At 41.5% G+C, this 18654-nt stretch overlaps 1 protein-coding gene across 6 annotated transcripts in view; it reads right to left on the reverse strand.

Moving 5' to 3' along the window:
- ARHGEF9 (Cdc42 guanine nucleotide exchange factor 9) overlaps positions 1–18654 on the reverse strand; it is a 442967-nt gene that overhangs the window by 185470 nt on the left and 238843 nt on the right. For 2 of the 6 annotated variants that reach the window (XM_073228006.1, XM_073227998.1), the window contains exon 1: positions 8038–8359. The exons of 2 other annotated variants lie outside the window; for them this stretch is intronic. In XM_073228006.1, the coding sequence (XP_073084107.1) occupies positions 8038–8067 (30 nt within the window). In that variant the 5' untranslated portion in view covers positions 8068–8359. Of the gene's footprint in view, positions 1–8037; positions 8370–18654 lie in introns of those variants that run through there. 2 more of the 6 variants (XM_073228005.1, XM_037002403.2) reach the window with 2 other exon arrangements.

The raw sequence follows: 18654 nt of genomic DNA on the forward strand, positions 1-18654 counted from the left end.
CCTAGCCAAGAGCATGGGATGAATTTCCATCTGTTAGTGTCCTCTTTAATTTATCCTAGAAGTGTGTTGTAGTTTTCAGGGTATAGGTCTTTCAGTTCCTTGGTTAGGTTTATTCCTAGGTATTTTATTGTTTTTGATGCAATTGTGGATGGAACTGTTTTCCTGATTTTTCTTTCTGTTAGCTCATTGTTAGTGTATAGGAAAGCAACAGATTTCTGTGTATTAATTTTGTATCCCGCAACTTTGCTGAATTCAGATATTAGTTCTAATAGTTTTGGAGTGGAGTCTTTAGGACGTTTTGTGTATAATATCATGTCATCTGCAAATGGTGACAGTTTGAATTCTTCTTTACCAATCTGGATGCCTTGTATTTCTTTGTTTTATAAAATCCTATTTTTGACTATCCCATACCTCCGCCTGGTATAGAAGCCCTGGAAAACAGTAGTTGCTTAATAAACATCAATTTTCTTAAAATGACCTGTTAAAATCCACTGCAGTATTGCTCATCGTGGCAAATGACTGGAGACAAACTAATTGGCCATCAGTAGGGTACACAAAAGAATCCTATGTAACCATACAAAAGGAGACACCTCTGCATGTACTCATATATAATAATCTTCAAGATATATTGTTAATTGAATAAAAGGCAAGTGCAGAACTGTATAATATGCTTCTACCTATATGAAAAAAATTGTGTGTGTGTGTACATAAGTAAATGTTTGTAATGGCATAGAATATCTCTATGCAAACACGTAGGACACTGATTACAGTGGCTACCTCTGGACTGTTTGAGGACCAAGGGAAGGAGGGAAACTTATGGAGACAATTTTTACCTTATTCTCTTCCTTACCCTTTTAATTTTGTGACACATGCATGTATTACCTATTCAGGATAAATAAATAATTTTTGTCATGCATCTATTGCATGAGAGAGGGAAAATATTGAGTTATTGTTAAGTATTGCCATAAATTTCTTTTTCAGATTAGCTGGAAAAGACCCTGACAAATGTAACATGATTAGTCAATGCTCATATACAAACGAAGTTGTGGTTCTGAGCCAAATGGAATAGGCTCTGGCTCTGAAGGAAATATAAAAATAATAACAACAAATATTTATATAGCTTTTACTCTGTACCAGACCTTCTTCAATGTACTTTGTATATATTCATTCATTTAATCCTCTCAATACCACTATGAAATAGATATGTAGTACTACCTTCTCAATTTTAAAAATGAGGACACTGAGGGGTTCAATAGGCTACCCAAGAACACACAGACAGTAAGTGGCCAAAGCAAGCATTTAAATGAAGGGAATCCATTTCCAGTGCCCATGCTCCTAACCATTATACTATGCTGCTGATACCAAGGCAGAGTGATGACAGCTAGGGGATTCTGCCTGCTGTATCACTGGCACCTAACGGTTCATTAATAATCAATAAACACATTTGATAAGTGGGTGAATAAATAGATGGATGAATGATGTGTGGATGGGTGAGCAGATTGGAGAGTGGATGAGGGTGGTAGATAGAGGGATGGGGAATAGATGGGTCATAGGTGCATGGGTAGATTGTGGAAAGAGTAAGGCTTTTGTATCAGATAGATCTGGATTTAAAATCTAATGCTGCCCTTTATTTAGCCCTGAGTAAGATACTTAAACTCTCTCTCCATGTTGCCAAGTTGGACTAGACAATGAACTCTGGGAGGGCAGGGACATTTTTCTGTTTTATCCCCTGCTCCAGCCTCAATGGCTAGAAGAGTATCTGGACATAGTAGATGCTCAGTGAATATTTGTTGCATGACTTATAAACTAACAAGTGTTGACATTAAAACCTATTTTGTAGGGGCTAATGTGAGGATTGTTTAAGATAAAAATGTAGTATAAATGGCATATAGCAGGCGAGTTACCCTTCCATTGCTCACCACTAAATTTACCTTATGAAGGTTGTAGAAGGCACACTTAACTGCAAATTGGGATATGTGGATTCTTTTCTCAGTTACCGAGTAGCTGTGTGATCTTGTGTCAAGTAACCCCTCTTTCTGAGTGTCAGTTTTCACAATCTATGAGTGGTATTGAAACATTTTATGTGGGAAGTAGGGGGAATGTAGGGCAAGAAAAACCATTCTCCAAATCTTAAGCAGCAACCCAACATATAAAGCAAAAACCCAGGTGCTCTTGATAAATCATAGGTGGGAGATCTACACTCCTGCCTACCACTGCCCATCCACTCCCCTCAAGGCAGTGCCATGGGAACCCTAGGGCTCTGAGGCAATTGTCTACAAACCTTTCCTGCAAAAGGACAAATAGTAAATATTTTAGGCTTTGCAGGGTATATAGTCTGTGTCATAACTACTCAACTCTACCTTTGTATCATCAAGGCAGAATGGGCATGGCTGTATTACAATAAAACTTTACTTATGGACACTGAAATTTGAATTTCACATAAATTTTCACATGATTTCATATATGTGCACTACAAAATATTCTTCTTTCAGTGGTTTTTCTAACCATTTAGAAATGTCAAAACCATTCTTAGCTCACACACCAGATTTGATTTGCAGGCTGTGGTTTGCTGCCCCCTGATCTAAGGAGTTGTGCTAAATTATTTCCAAGGTCATACAGAAGAAACATGAATATTGTATAAAGTAAAGCCTGAAACTACACTGTTGTCTTGGAAATTCTAGATAGTAGATAACAGAGTAGACTGGGTCTACTCTAGGTTAAGAGACAGCCTCACAAAGGAGGTCCACCTCAAGTTCTGCTCCCACCCACTTACTTCCCCAGACTGAACTGCCTTTTAATATATTTTGTAGTTCATCTACTGACAGAATTTCAACTGTTTCCAATGCTTCCCAATCCTCCTCTGATCTCAGTATGTAGATTACCAACTGCTTATTGGATAGCTCCTATATGAGGCTGTCCAAGCATCTCAGACTCAACATGGCTCAGATTGTACTTGTCCTTGACCCTCTCCACCCATTCCCTAAATGTTGTTCTTCATTTTTCATTCCCAATCTCTGTAAAAGATATCACCATCCACTTGGTCCCATAAGGAAATCACTGGGAGGAAGCAAACAACTAGGGTATGTCAAGCTTTGATTGATCATTCACCAGATTGATGACAGCATTTTAACTACAGGCCACATTTTACCATTAGCCACATCCACCAGGCCATGGCTCATAGTCTAAAACTGAGTTAAAGCCCTTAGATTCTTTGTATGTACACTGGCAGACATACATGTGGATTAACTGTGACATTGACTATTGGTTGCCTCCCAACAGCTATTTTATCTCCTTCTTCCTTTTTATCAGAAACCTCATCCCAAAATCTTAGCTGTGCACGTTGCCACCCAGTTTACATGACTATATTTCTAAGTTTCCCTGGCAGCTGGGAGGATCCATGTGTCTCAGTTTTGACCAGTGAGCTGTAAGTAGAGGTATTAAATAGGACTTTTAGGAAGTCTTCAAGGAGGGTCCCTCCTCTTTTGCTTTCCCTCCACCAAGAATGTGGCTATTAATGGATGTTCTGGAGCTTCACCACCCATCTTGGACTATGAACCAACCTCAGGAATAAAAGCCAAATGCTGAGGATCGTGGAACAGAAAAGTCCCTAAAGACTTCCTGAAGCTGCCACACTAGCCCAGGTATGCTTATCTCCTGACTTCTATGTGAAAGAATAAAACTATGTTTTAAGCCAGAGTACACAGATATCAGTATTTCATAGCAGAATCAAATAAACTATTACACTTATCAGTTGGACATTCCATCTTGCTTGTTCAGAGATTTCCATCAACTCTAATGTGGCTTTTATAAGTGTCACATGGCTCAGATTGTACTTGTCCTTGACCCTCTCCACCCATTCCCTAAATGTTGTTCCACAATTTTATATTCTTCTCCAAAGCAGTGGCATACCAAGGGTTGGGCAATAGAAGAAGACATTCCTTACTGCAGGCAATGAAGGATTACACTATCTATAGATCATTTTTTTAAAGACTAAAAGTCAAACAGTTTTTTATTATAACCAACCATCACCAGCAATTTTAAACAATGTCAATAATAAAATACTTCTCTCTGAAAAAATCTTTTGTTGACCAAAGTTCTAAGAAATTCAAATCAGTAGCTTTTGTTACTTATCCTTTAATAACATTGTAGTCCACATGGAATTTGATTCAGAGAACTTACAGTTACACAGTTGCCACCCTTCCCCCCCAGACTTTACATGTGGTCCTTCAGCTCCTTTCACTTCCTAAAGGTTTAGAATCATTCAAGGTAGCTTTGGGTGCACTTTGTGCCTGAAATCCCTCTGGTATATGTTTCAGCATTTAAATAGTAGGTTCAAAGTTAACAATGATAGCACAGTGATTGTAAAGTCAAACAGAATGTAAGTTAATTCAATTCAGTCAGTCTACGTGACCATTTGTGCTTAAAATTCAAAACAGTAAAAATAATACAAACTGCAAGGTGTACTATTTTTGTTCCATAAGCACACATTTTAGATCATATATGAGATGACACTGAATTTGAATATCTTTAAGATTGAAGTTTGTTCCTTTTTCATTGTTCATTATTTGAAAATTTTAAAATAAAATAATGTTGTCATATAGAGGGGAGAGTATTAAAAATTATCCATTCCAGCTATCACATATGCTAAGTATACCACATCTCCAAAGTACTAATACATAATTTTCTTCTCCAAAATCCCAGAAAACAAGGAACTGGATCATTGGTAGTCCATGCAGAACCAACCCTCGATTAGCCTCACCAGAGGCCAGGAGCCCAAAGCAGATCATTAGATCATTGACTTACATATAAAATGCTTTTGCATACACCTAACCCCACACTCAGCCATCTGATTCTCAGATGGGTGATCAGAAAGGAGAAAGACACAGAGCATCTACAAACGATGCTGGGTACAGCTCTTTCATAAAGATTATCATCACTGTGATCCAAGCCACTATCACCTCTAACCTGAACTATTCTAAAAGCCTCCTCACACCTCTTTCCTTTGCCACACTACAATCTATTATTCTGTTAAAATTTAAGTTAGATTGTTTCCCTTATCTTTTTAAAACCTTCCTAAAACTACCAATCTCACTCAGATTAAATGTTCTGAGGACACCGACCTCTTTGCTGTTCCTTAAACAAACCATTGTGCTCTCTTTCTGGCTGTTTCTTACACCCAGAATAGTCTTCTAAACATCTGCATAAAGCTTGTTCCTTCATTTCCTCACATCTCTCTTCAAACGTCCTTTAATCAGAGAAGCTCTGACTGGTATGTCTAATATATAGTACTACCCCCATCTCTCTCTATTCTCTTACCAGGTTTTTTTGTTCTTTTCAGCACTTGCACCTCCTTACATATGATATATTCATTTTTGTAATTGTTCAGTGAATCCCTCAACCCTCATAATGTAAAATCCGTAAGAATGGGGAATTTATTTTTGTTCACTGCTGTCTCCCCAGCACCTAGATCAGTGCCAACTAATAGTAGTACTCTACAGTTCTGTTGAATAAATTAATGACCTCAGTAGTGCCCATGAGATAAGGTACTTTATCTCCATTTTATGGATGAGAATACTGAGTATGAAAGAAGTTTGACAATTGGTGAGTGTTTCAGAGCTGAGAGGTATAAAAACCAGGCCCTTGACCTCAGACTTGTGACTCTGAGCCCAGCATTCTTTCCACTCTAGGCACACTGCCTAACCCAGAACAAATTAGCATTGCAGGCAGAAGTTATGAATAATTACACAGAAAAATTTACCATCAAAAGTGAACTCACAGTTTTTTAACACTCTACTGAGACAGATTTTTTTCTGTAAAATCCTGACTGATGTTTTACTTTGAAGGACCTTCATTTACATGTAACACTTCCAGTTACAATAATCAAATATCCTGAAGAGAAAATTCATTGTTATAAAAAGCTCAAGATGAACTTCAAGCACTTTGCAAATGAAATAACAAGGAACAAAGACCTTTTGACTAGCTGCATTATAAAATGGTGGCTAGATATACACTCCTTACTTGTTTCCATAATGAGCCACTAGTTAAATTTTACTGACAGTCCTTCCAAGAATCTGAGAACCTCAGACCTGGAAGGAATTTTGGTGAACATTAACAGCCCCATTTAAAAGGTGAGAAAACTGAGACCCAAAGTATTCCTATCAAATAGTAGCGGGACCAAGATTAGAGATTTCCTGCCTTCCAGGATAGAGTTTACGACTTCTATATCTTGAATTCTGGCAAACGGTTAAATAAACGCTTATATCATATAGTATTCATCACTTCAGTCCCCTAAAAGTATTATGAAATTTCCCCATCAATTAATCTTTAATTATGAAGTCTTGACAAGGTGTCAGTTAGTCTCTCTTCTCTCACATGCAATTGGCAAAACTTCAGATTTCTGCATTAATTTAATCTGTTGTCACTGGTTGGCTCTGGACCCTATACTACCATATATTTCGAAGTGGAGGGAGGTCTCACCCAGACCCAGCTGCCAGATGTACCAGAACTGGCATTTTTTTCCCCTCAGGCAAATTTCAAGGCATTAGTCCATTCTAAAGGAAATTATTTTCCAAAATTATTACCCTTTCTCCTTTTCTGCCTGTTTCAGCACCATTTGAACTGATGATTCTGTGGAGCAATGGGGAGGGACAGTACAGAGACTAAGAGACTCCTGTGCTAGATTCACCTTTGTTTCCATGGAACTGTGTGGCCCTGGGCAAGTTACTCCTACACTCTGGGTCTCAGATTTCCTAGATGGACCACAAGGACTTGAAGGTCTTTTCCTGCTCTAACCTCTTCTGGTTCTACAAACGTTTGAAATAACTCTGATTGGACCCCAGAGAAAGAGGGAGTCTGGGAAGAGGAGTCTCTTGAAGCCCTGACATATAGAAAAATAAACTGGATGCCTTCAAACCACTGAAACAGAAGTCTAAGGAAACCCTGAGGATGGGTAGAGGACAGCTTCTCTGAATAGTCCTAGCCCACACCAGATTCCCTCCACCCCTCCAGAGCAAGAGGAAAAAAAAGAGTTAAATGTCAATTTTTGCCTGCTTCGGGCTACCTTCCTTCAGCTGCGGGTTGTGGGTGGCAGTGCAGAAGTGTGGGCTGGCATGCCATCAGTGCCTGCTGACCCAACCCAACTGTCCTCCAAACCTTCTTGCCCTTGCCTCCCAGCTGAGGACAATGGCATTGTGGCCTCTCACTCCACAGAGACCCTGACCAGACTTGAGCTACCCCAGGCTGAGTCAGAGAAACATCAAAATGCAGCCACCACTTCCTCTCTGCAAGGGAAGTCATTCCAAGGTCTCCAGATGGAGAAGGGAGCACCATGGCATAAAATAAACTGTTGGATAATGATTCTAAACACACACACAAGCACACATTCCTTAGGTAGGGATGGGAGGGAGGAAAAAGCTCTCCTAACTGAATGGGTTCCAGACCCACTTCCAGGATGGGGGTTTCTGCGGCTGTCTATCCTTGACAAAGCTCCAAGTATGGACAGAGTAACCACAGCCCAGGCAAGGAAGGGATACAGGGCTCCCTCATGCAGCTTCCCTGAGACTGGCTGTCTGGCCCTCATGCCCCCACTTGCCAGGGTGAGGGGGTACAGTTAGTCTACTTGGGGCCATGCACTTCTCCCATACTGCCCCTTCCACAATCCCAGGATTTGTGACAGCCCCCAGCCTTCCCAAACCCACACTAGCTCACTTGTCTTCTGTGAACCTCACTGCTCCCAGAGAGCCCCTCTGCCAGCCCCCTTGCCTCTCTGGCCCTTCCAAAGTGACCCCCATTCATATCCCATCCCAATCTCTGATGTGCCGTAGGAATGCAGAGGAGGATAGAAGGGGGCTTTCTTCCGCAGGCGGCAAGCCAGGGCTCCTAAAATGGCCACAGAAAGCTCGCTGGTGTCTCAAGGACGATGGGGAGGGCGGTGGGCAGAGGCTAGGGGGCTCACTGCATGGCAGCTCATGGAGGAGCTGGGGGTGGGGCTGGGGGACTGAGGCTCAGGCAGGGGAAGCCGGGGTTATGTGCACTCACCATTCCTGACCCACCCCTTATCCACTGCATGGTGCCTGCGAAGTCCGGATTCTCTGAGGCCCGAGTGGCTGGCGCGGGTCGTCTCAAGCTGGCTGGGATGGCAGGGCTGGAGCGAGTGAAAGCCCCAGCGCCCCCTCTGTGTCCCCTCCTCCACAGCCCTACAGCCCAATCCCCTCCGCCCCAGACCTCGCGTTCAATAAGGCTGTTCCATTGTAGCCGGCAGGCTCTGCCTCTCGGCCCCTCAGTTCCGGAGGTGCTTGGCTGGGAGAGGCGTGTGTGTGGGGGCGGGGGCGGGGGAGGATTACTAACTGCTTTTGCCCCACGCCAAAGCTTGAGCACTGGGAGATGGGTATGGGGGTGGGGGCGGGGCGGGATGTGGGTGAATAACCTCCGCCTGGAAGAAGGCTGCTGTCACCTCTGGCTGACTCCCGCTGCACTGGAGTTGGATGCTGTTTATTGTGGGGCTCTCCAGGTGTGTCCAGTCAGCGAAAAGTCCTCTCCAAAGTTGCCAGAGGTGTTGGGCCAACCTCCGGAATAATAATATACTGCCCTAGGGGAGTCATGCTAAGACTTTCCTGCCTCCCTTCTCCCAGCTCTCCCTTCTCCCAACTCTCCCTCTGCCTATTCCACTGGGGTCTTCTCTCCTGTACTCTCTTGGGGCTTTCATCCTCATTATGACTTTCACTTCTCAGAACAACCCTGTGGAGGCAGGCATTAGTATCTTCATTTTACAGTTAAATAAATGGAGGCTTAGAAGATGGAAGAGACCTGTCTAAGGTCACATAAAATAGATAAAGCCTCAACTTCACCCCCTGCATCTTTCCAAGCTTCCTTCTGCTAACGCGCGCGCGCGCACACACACACACACACACACACACACACACACACACACACACACACACACACACACACACATACACACACCATTCTAGGATTCTCCCTCACACTGGAATATGAAAAGTAGCTTGTTGATGGATGAATTTTCCGTTTGCTTATTTGGCTGAGAATGACTCAAATGAACATCAGCAAAACAGGCAAACGGAGAAACCACCCACCTCTTCATGATGCCCCTAACTCTGGGCAATGCAACCCAGGCTAGAACCTTTGCATCTGCTGAGAGTTAAAGCTGTTGGTCATATCCGCACCCATTATTAGTCCATATAGTCCTTACAATAACCCTTTGAAGTGGACATGACAGAGAGTGCGAATTAGCCCCCTGTTACAGACCTGAACACTGAAGCCCAGAGATTGAAAGACATTTTCCCAAAGTAACACAACCAAACAAGGCAAGAATCCAAGGCTCCTGACCCATAAGGCAGGTCATGCAAGAATGGGATTACAAAAACAGAGACTGTATCTTCAACAAGAGGGAATTAAAATAAGACATCAGAAAGAAGCGTCTTAAGGTGATTGGTATGAAGACATCACCTTCATGGAACACATACACCCTTACTGTCCTCTACTTCCTAGAAAACTCTCCCCACTTTATCCAAGCCATTTTTGTGACCAGACAGAGCTGGCCAAAGATAGAAGCAACTACCTTGATGAGCACCAAGTTATGGTAGATGTACAAGCAGAAGCTGAATGGTCATTTGGCAAGGGATTTCTGAACCAAATGGGAGCTTAGCTTGAGTGATCTTTCAACTTCTTGTCTAATAGTCCAATAATCAGAGATTCTACAATGGTCTCCTTACTTTCTCACTTCTAGTCCTTCACTTACACCCAGCCTCCTGGATACACCTCCGCTGCCAGCCAGCCCATTCAAACTTTCATAACTGTTTCATGACTCAAGATCTCTTTAAGACCTGGCACTAAAAACAACATTTCTAGGAAGCTTTCTTGGAATATTGCAGGCTCTATCATCTTTCATCTAATTCCTATAGCATTACCATTTAACCTTCTCAATTGAAAATGGTCTTTTACTTACTAGTTGTTTACAGGCAAAATGTGTCCCCCAGATATTCATATGTTGAAGTCTAAATCCTCAGTGTCTCAGAATGTAACTGTATTTGGAGATACAGCCTCTAAAGAAGTAATTATGTTAAAATAAGGTCATTAAGGTGGGCCCTAATACAATATGTCTGATGCTCTTAAAAGAAGAGGAAATTTGGACACAGATGGATATGGAGGGAAGACCATGTGAAGACAAAGGGGGAAGGCAGTCATCTACAAGCCAAGGAGAGAGGCTTCAGTAGAAACCACCTTGCTTTTGGGCTTCTAGTCATTAGAATTGTGAGAAAATAAATTTCTGTTGTTTAAGCCACCCAGTCTATGGGACTTTGTTATGGCCACCTTAGCAAACTAATACACTGGTCATATGTACATTTTTCTATTTCTTGTCACTTAAATGGAATTATAACCTTTTTTTTTTTTAACAGGGAACAGTGAATTACCGTGGTATCTCCTACAACAGTGACTGAAACACAGAAGCCATCCAATAAAGACTTGGATTTTTTTGATGGATGCATTCATTCAACAATATTATTGAGCCCTTATGTGCCAAGCATCATGAGAGATGCTCAGGATACAAGAAAAAGTTTATTCATGGACCTTATAATTTACTTGGAGTAGAGGAGAAACATACAGTAAATAAGTAAACAAGATAATCAAAGGTTGTGATATATACTGTGAAGTATATAAATCAATTTATATGATAGTGAGTAGCGCTGGGATTAGAGATGTTTTCTATAGCAATCATGATCCAGTTAGTAAAATAGAAACCACCCCAGATCATTTAAAGAAGAACATTTAATACAGAGAACATATCACATCAACAAAGCTAAGAAGCCAAATGAGGACTAGTGAGACAAGCCAGCATTTAGTAATCACAGAAAACTGTTACCACTCCTAGGGCTAGACAGATAATGGAAAAAAGTAATGTTATCAGAACCCAGAAACTGGTACTAAACTGAAGCTAAAAGCATGGGGTGGTTGGATGGTGCAGATGCTATGAATGAAGGAGTTGCTCAACAGAAACTTGAGTTACGGAGGAGATACAAACATTCCCAGAATTACACTTCTCTGAGGCATGGATTGGAAGAAATATTCTTTCTTTTTCCTCCTTCTGTCCACCAATCTCCTGCAGGTGTCTTCCATTGGACAAAAGAAGTGAGACAGCAAAGGAGTCTAAGAAATTTGGTTTGCAAGAGTGGTAAATGGATCTGAAAGCAAACAGCCCTATGTTGATATATATGCTAGAGACTCTTGCAGAAGAACATTTGTTAATCTCAGAGACATAGAGACTATATTGTATCCAGTCTGTCTTGAGTGCCTCTTTGCCTAGAAGCATATGAGCAATGAGAGGCTATATAATGTAGTATGTAGGAGTCCAAATTCTGGAGCCAGAACTGCTTGGATTCAATTATTGGTTTTGCTACTTACTTGGGCAGGTTATTTAATGTTCTGCATCTTGATAGTTTCCTATCTATGGAATACGGCTAATAATAGTACTTACTTCATAAGATTTTTTTATTTTGGTATCATTAATCTACAATTACAGAAAGAACATTATGTTTACTAGGTTCCCCCCTTCACCAAGTCCCCCCCACATACCCCTTCACAGTCACTGTCCATCTGCGTAGTAAGATGCTGTAAAATCACTACTTGTCTTCTCTGTGTTGTGCAGCCCTCCCCGTGCCCCCCACACACTATACATGCTAATCCTAATGCCCTCTTTATTTTTTACCACCCTTATCCCTCTCTTCCCACCCATTGTCCCCAGTCCCTTTCCCTTTGGTAACTATTAGTCCATTCTTGGGTTCTGTGATTCTGCTGCTGTTTAGTTCCTTCAGTTTTCCTTTGTTCCTATACACCACATATGAGTGAAATCATTTGGTACTTGTCCTTCTCGGCCTGCCTTATTTCACTGAGCATAATACCCTCTAGCCCCATCCATGTTGCTGCGAATGCTAGGATCTGTTTTTTTCTTATGGCTGTGAAATATTCCATTGTGTATATGTACCACTACTTCTTTATCCATTCATCTACTGATGGACATTTAGGTTGCTTCCATATCTTGGCTATTGTAAATAGGGCAGCGATAAGCATAGGGGTGCATTTGTCTTTTTCAAACTGGAGTGCTGCATTCTTAGGGTAAATCCCTAGAAGTGGAATTCCTGGGTTAAATGGTATTTCTATTTTGAGCATTCTGAGGAACCTCAATACTGCTTTCCACAATGGTTGAACAAGTTTACATTCCCACCCACAGTGTAGGAGGGTTCCCCTTTCTCCACAACCTCGCCAACATTTGTTGTTGTCTTTTCGATGATGGCGATCCTTACTGGTGTGAGGTGATATCTCATTGTGATTTTAATTTGCATTTCTCTGATGATTAGCGATGTGGAGCATCTTTTCATGTGCCTGTTGGCCATCTGGATTTCTTCTTTAGAGAACTGTCTATTCAGCTCCTCTGCACATTTTTTAATTGAATTATTTGCTTTTTGTTTGTTGAGGTGTGTGAGCTCTTTATATATTTTGGATGTCAATCCTTTATTGGATCTGTCATTTATGAATATGTTCTCCCACACTGTAGGATACCTTTTTCTTCTATTGATGGTGTCCTTTGCTGTACAGAAGCTTTTTAGCTTGATATAGTCCCACTTGTTCATTTTTGCCTTTGTTTCCCTTGCCCGGGGAGATATGTTCATGAAGAAGTCACTCATGTTTATGTCCATGAGATTTTTGCCTATGTTTTTTCTAAGAGTTTTATGGTTTCATGACTTACATTCAGGTCTTTGATCCATTTGGAGTTTACTTTTGTGTATGGGGTTAGACAGTGATCCAGTTTCATTCTCTTACATGTAGCTGTCCAGTTTTGCCAGCAGCATCTGTTGAAGAGACTGTCATTTCCCCCATTGTATGTCCATGTCTCCTTTATCAAATATTAATTGGCCATATATGTTTGGGTTAATGTCTGGAGTCTCTATTCTGTTCCACTGGTCTGTGGCTCTGTTCTTGTGCCAGTACCAAATTATCTTGATTACTGTGGCTTTGTAGTAGAGCTTAAAGTTGGGGAGCGAGATCCCCCCCACTTTATTCTTCCTTCTCAGGATTGCGATGGCTATTCAGGGTCTTTGACGGTTCCATATGAATTTTTGAACTATTTGTTCCAGTTCATTGAAGAATGTTGCTGGTAGTTTGATAGGGATTGCATCAAATCTGTATATTGCTTTGGGCAGGATGGCCATTTTGTTGATGTTAATTCTTCCTAGCTAAGAGCATGGGATGAGTTTCCATATGTTATTGTCCTCTTTAATTTATCTTATGAGTGTCTTGTAGTTTCCAGGGTATAGGTCTTTCACTTCCTTGGTTAGGTTTATTACTAGGTATTTTATTCTTTTTGATGCTATTGTGAATGGACCTGTTTTCCTGATTTCTCTTTCTATTAGTTCATTGTTAGTGTACAGGAAAGCTACAGATTTCTGTGTGTTAATTTTGTATGCTGCAACATTGCTGAATTCCGATATCAGTTCTCGTAGTTTTGGAGTGGAGTCTTTAGGGTTTTTTTATGTACAATATTATGTCATTTGCAAATAGTGACAGTTTGACTTCTTCTTTACCAATCTGGATTCTTTGTATTTCTTTGTTTTCTCTGATTGCTGTGGCTAGGACCTCCAGTACCACGTTGAATAACAGTGGGGAGAGGGGGCATCCCTGTCTTGTACCCGATCGCAGAGGAAAAGCTTTCAGCCTCTCGCTGTTCAGTATGATGTTAGCTGTGGGTTTATCATATATGGCCTTTATTATATTGAGGTACTTGCGCTCTATGCCCACTTTCTTGAGAGTTTTTATGATGAATGGATGTTGAATTTTGTCAAATGCTTTTTCAGCATCTATGGAGATGATCATGTGGTTTATGTCCTTCTTTTTGTTAACGTGGTGGATGATGTTGATGGATTTTCAAATGTTGTACCATCTTTGCATCCCAGGGATGAATCCCACTTGGTCATGGTGTATGATCCTCTTGATGTATTTTGGAATTCGGTTTGCCAATATTTTGTTGATTATTTTTGCGTCTACGTTCATCAGGGATATTGGTCTGTAGTTTTCTTTTTTGGTGAGGTCTTTGCCTGGTTTTGGTATTAGGGTGATGTTGGCTTCATAGAATGAGTTTGGGAGTATTCCCTCCTCTTCTATTTTTTGGAAAACTTTAAGGAGAATGGGTGTTATGCCTTCTCTGTATGTCTGATAAAATTTGGAGGTAAGTCCATCTGGCCCGGGAGTTTTGTTCTTTGCTAGTTTTTTGATTACAGATTCAATTTCATTGCTGGTAATTGGTCTGTTTAGATTTTCTGTTTCTTTCTGGGTCAGTCTTGGAAGGTTGTATTTTTCGAAGAAGTTGTCCATTTTTCCTAGGTTTTCCAGCTTCTTACCACATAGATTTTCATAGTATTCTCTAATAATTCTTTGTATTTCTGTGGGGTCCGTCGTGATTTTTCCTTTTCTCGTTTCTAATTTTGTTGATGTGTGTTGACTCTCTTTTTCTCTTAATAAGTCTGCCTAGAGGCTTATCTATTTTGTTTATTTTCTCGAAGGATCAGCTCTTGGTTTCATTTATTTTTTCTATTGTTTTATTCTTCTCAATTTTATTTCTTCTCTCATCTTTATTATGTCCTTCCATCTGCTGACCTTAGGCCTCATTTGTTCTTCTTTTTCCAATTTCGATAATTGTGACATTAGACCATTCATTTGGGATTGTTCTTCCTTATTTAAATATGCCTGGATTGCTATACACTTTCCTCTTAAGACTGCTTTTGCTGTGTCCCACAGAAGTTGGGGCTTTGTGTTATTGTTGTCATTTGTTTCCATATATTGCTGGATCTCCATTTTGATTTGGTCATTGATCCATTGACTTTTTAGGAGCGTGTTCTTAAGCCTCCATGTGTTTGTGAGCCTTTTTGCTTTCTTTGTACAATTTATTTCTAGTTTTATACCTTTGTCGTCTGAAAAGTTGGCTGGTAGGATTTCAGTCTTTTGGAATTTACTGAGGTTCTTTTTGTGGCCTAGAATGTGGTCTATTGTTGAGAATGTTCCATGTGCACTTGAGAAGAATGTGTATCCTGTTGCTTTTGGATGTAGAGTTCTATAGATGTCTATTAGGTCCATCTGTTCTAGTGCCTCTGTGTCCTTACTTACTTTCTGTCTGGTGGCTCTGTCCTTTGGATCGAGTGGTGTGTTGAAGTCTCCCAGAATGAATGCATTGCATTCTATTTCCTCCTTTAATTCTGTTAGTATTTGTTTCACATATGTTGGTGCTCCTGTATTGGGTGCATATTTATTTATAATGGTTATATCCTCTTGTTGGACTGAGCCCTTTATCATTATGTAATGTCCTTCTTTATCTTTTGTTACTTTCTTTATTTTGAAGTCTATTTTGTCTGTTACCAGTATTGTAACACCTGCTTTTTTCTCTCTGTTGTTTGCATGAAATATCTTTCTCCAACCCTTGACTTGAAGTCTGTGCATGTCTTCGGGTTTGAGGTGAGTCTCTTCTAAGCAGCATATAGATGGGTCTTGCTTTTTTATCCATTCTATTACTCTGTGTCTTTTGATTGGTGCATTCAGTCCATTTACATTTAGGGTGATTATTGAAAGATATGTACTTATTGCCATTGCAGTCTTTAAGTTTGTGGTTACCAAAGGTTCAAGGTTAGCTTGTTTACTACCTTACTGTCTGACCTCACTCGCTTATTGAGCTGTTATAAACATGGTCTGATGATTATTTCTTTCCCTTCTTTTTCCTCCTCCTCCATTCTTCATATGTTGGGTGTTTTGTTCTGTGCTCTTTTTAGGAGTGCTCTCATCTAGAGCAGTCCCTCTAAGATGCCCTGTAGAGGTGGTTTGTGGGAGGCAAATTCCCTCAACTTTTGCTTGTCTGGGAATTGTTTAATCCTTCCTTCATATTTAAATGATAATCGTGCTGGATACAGTATCCTTAGTTCTAGGCCCTTCTGTTTCATTGCATTCAATATGTCATGCCATTCTCTTCTGGCCTGTAAGGTTTCTGTTGAGAAGTGTGATGAAAGCCTGATGGGTTTTCCTTTGTAGGTGACCTTTCTACTCTCTCTGGCTGCCTTTAATCCTCTGTCCCTGTCCTTGAACTTTGCCATTTTAATTTTTATGTGTCTTGGTGTTGTCCTCTTTGGATCCTGTCTCTCGGGAGTTCTGTGTGCCTCCATAGTCTGAGCAACTATTTCCTTCCCCATTTTGGGGAATTTCTCAGCAATTATTTCTTCATAGACACTTTTCCTCCCTTTTTCTCTCTCTTCTTCTTCTGGTACCCCTATAATGTGGATATTGTTCCTTTTGCATTGGTCACACAGTTCTCTTAATATTGTTTCATTCCTGGAGATCCTTTTATCTCTCTCTGCCTCAGGTTCTATGCATTCCTGTTCTCTGGTTTCTATTCCATCAATGGCCTCTTGCATCTTATCCATTCTGCTTATAAATCCTTTCACAGTTTGTTTCACTTCTGTAATCTCCCTCCGGACGTCTGTAATATCCCTCCAGACTTCATCCCTTAGCTCTTGCATATTTCTCTGCATCTCTGTCAGCATGTTTATGATTTTTATTTTGAATTATTTTTCAGGCAGACTGGTTAGGTCTGCCTCTGCAGATCCTTTCTCAGGTGTAGCTATCTTGGACTGGACCAGATATTTTTGCCTTTTCATGGTGATAGCAGTGGCTGTAGGCAGGTCGCGGGTGTGTCAGCTGGGAGAAGAAAGTCCTTTCCTGCTTGCTTGATGCCTTGCCCTTCTCTGCTACCTGTGATGGCTACCTGTACTCCTGGAGCAGCCACCGGGTTAATCTCTTAAGTTGCTGTGGGTGGGGTGTCCATCAGAGCAGCACGGAGCCCTGTGGGGAGTGGTAGGCATGCTGGGTGTGCTCCTCATGCTAGTGGTGACCCTGCAGGGCAGCTGTGTGTTATCAGCGGCCTTTGGGTCTGGCCCAGGTGGCTGTGTGTTGGGCTGGGATTCCAGTATGCTTCTGGGAGCATGCCTGCTCCCTCTGGCTCCGCTGCAGGTGTGCATGGGGCTCTTCCATGCAGGCTTCTACTGGGCTCTGGCTTCACTGCCGCCAGTGCGTGCAAGCTACACCTGGGCTGTTCGGTTGCACCACTGTGGGCTAGCACAAGCCTCTCCTGCAGCCTAAGGATCTGCTCTCAGTTCCTTCCGGTGCTGTTGTCCCCAGCACGTGCTGCCACTCTCCTGCTACTGGGCCAATGTGTCAGGGTCCGTGCCAGTTGGAGGAACGACTGGCAGGCTGCCTAGTGCTGTGAGGGGCTTCAGAGCTGCACTGCCTCTATTTAGGGCACCTAAGTTTCCCCAGTATTCCCAGCTGCCTTGACAACTTCGTCCAGCTATGGGGTCCCTGTCTCTTTAAGACTTGCAGAAAGCACTTGCTTTTCTTTTGTCTCAGGGGCGCTGCTTGCCAGGACCTGCTCACAGGTTTTGCTTTTCTGTTTCTCTAATATCCAGCACCCATGCACCTTGTGTCTGCGTTCCAGGTGTGGATTTCTAGAGCTGGTTGTTTAGCAGTCCTGGGCTTTCACTCTCTCCCCGTTCCGACTCCTTTCTTCCTGCCAGGTTTTGGGGTGAGGGAGTGTTTGGGTCCTCCCTGGGTGCAGCTTGTATCTTACCCCCTTTGTGTAATGCTGAGTTCTCACACATGTAGATGTATCCTGGCTTTTGTACTGCCTCCACTGGTGTCTCTTTTAGGAATAATTGTATTTATTGTATTTTCATAAGTATATATGTTTTGGGGAGGAGATTTCCTCTGAACTACTCACACCGCCATCTTCCCGTGAACCCTTCATAAGATTTTTAGACAACTTTGATGAATCTGTCCATGGAAAGAAAGCACTTAGCATAGGGCTTGGCAATATGTAAGCATTCAGAAGAGGATAATAGAAATCTGGAAAAGGAGTTTTCACAATCTCTGTGCCCAAGACATCTCCCCTGAAGCCTGTGATATCCCAGAAGCCTATTTGGTACTTAGTGTGGCACCAGCTGTTAGTAGACGAGTACCAAATGCTGAGGAGTAAAGCAGCTTTAGTTATGTCCTCAGCCTAAAACATTCTCTGTATTTGAGTCCCTAGAGATTCAAGAAGCTCAGAGGTAGGCTTCTGAAGGCAGACACATAAGCCCAAGCTAGTTCCTACATGCTGTGGCTGTTTTGTGCATAGCTAAGTAAAGAGCTGAATTCACTATCAATGAGCCACCTGGGGAAAGTAAGTACCTAGCTTCTCTGTGTCTAAGGTTCCCCAATCATACCATAAACACACTAATTGTTGTTTACCTAATAATGTTAAGTGATCACTAATCCATAGATATCAGGATTGGCAAGGGGTTTAAAGATATTTCCTTCAACATTCTCATTTTTTACATGAGAAAATATAGCCCTCAGAAATAAAAGAGACTCCCAAAGTCACAAAGTAAGTAAGTTAGTGGCTGAGCTAGAATGAGAACTCAGACCCTTGATTCTTGACAGTGAGTGGAATGCAGTAGTGAAAAAGGATAAAAATTTAAAGTACACAACTACTACAATGCTAGTTTTGGGAGCCCAAGTCTAACATCTACATTATAACCTGTGTTGTCTTGACAAAATGATGTTCAGTAG

The sequence above is a fragment of the Manis javanica genome, chromosome X (assembly GCF_040802235.1).
Source record: "Manis javanica isolate MJ-LG chromosome X, MJ_LKY, whole genome shotgun sequence".
Classification (NCBI taxonomy): Eukaryota; Metazoa; Chordata; class Mammalia; order Pholidota; family Manidae; genus Manis; species Manis javanica.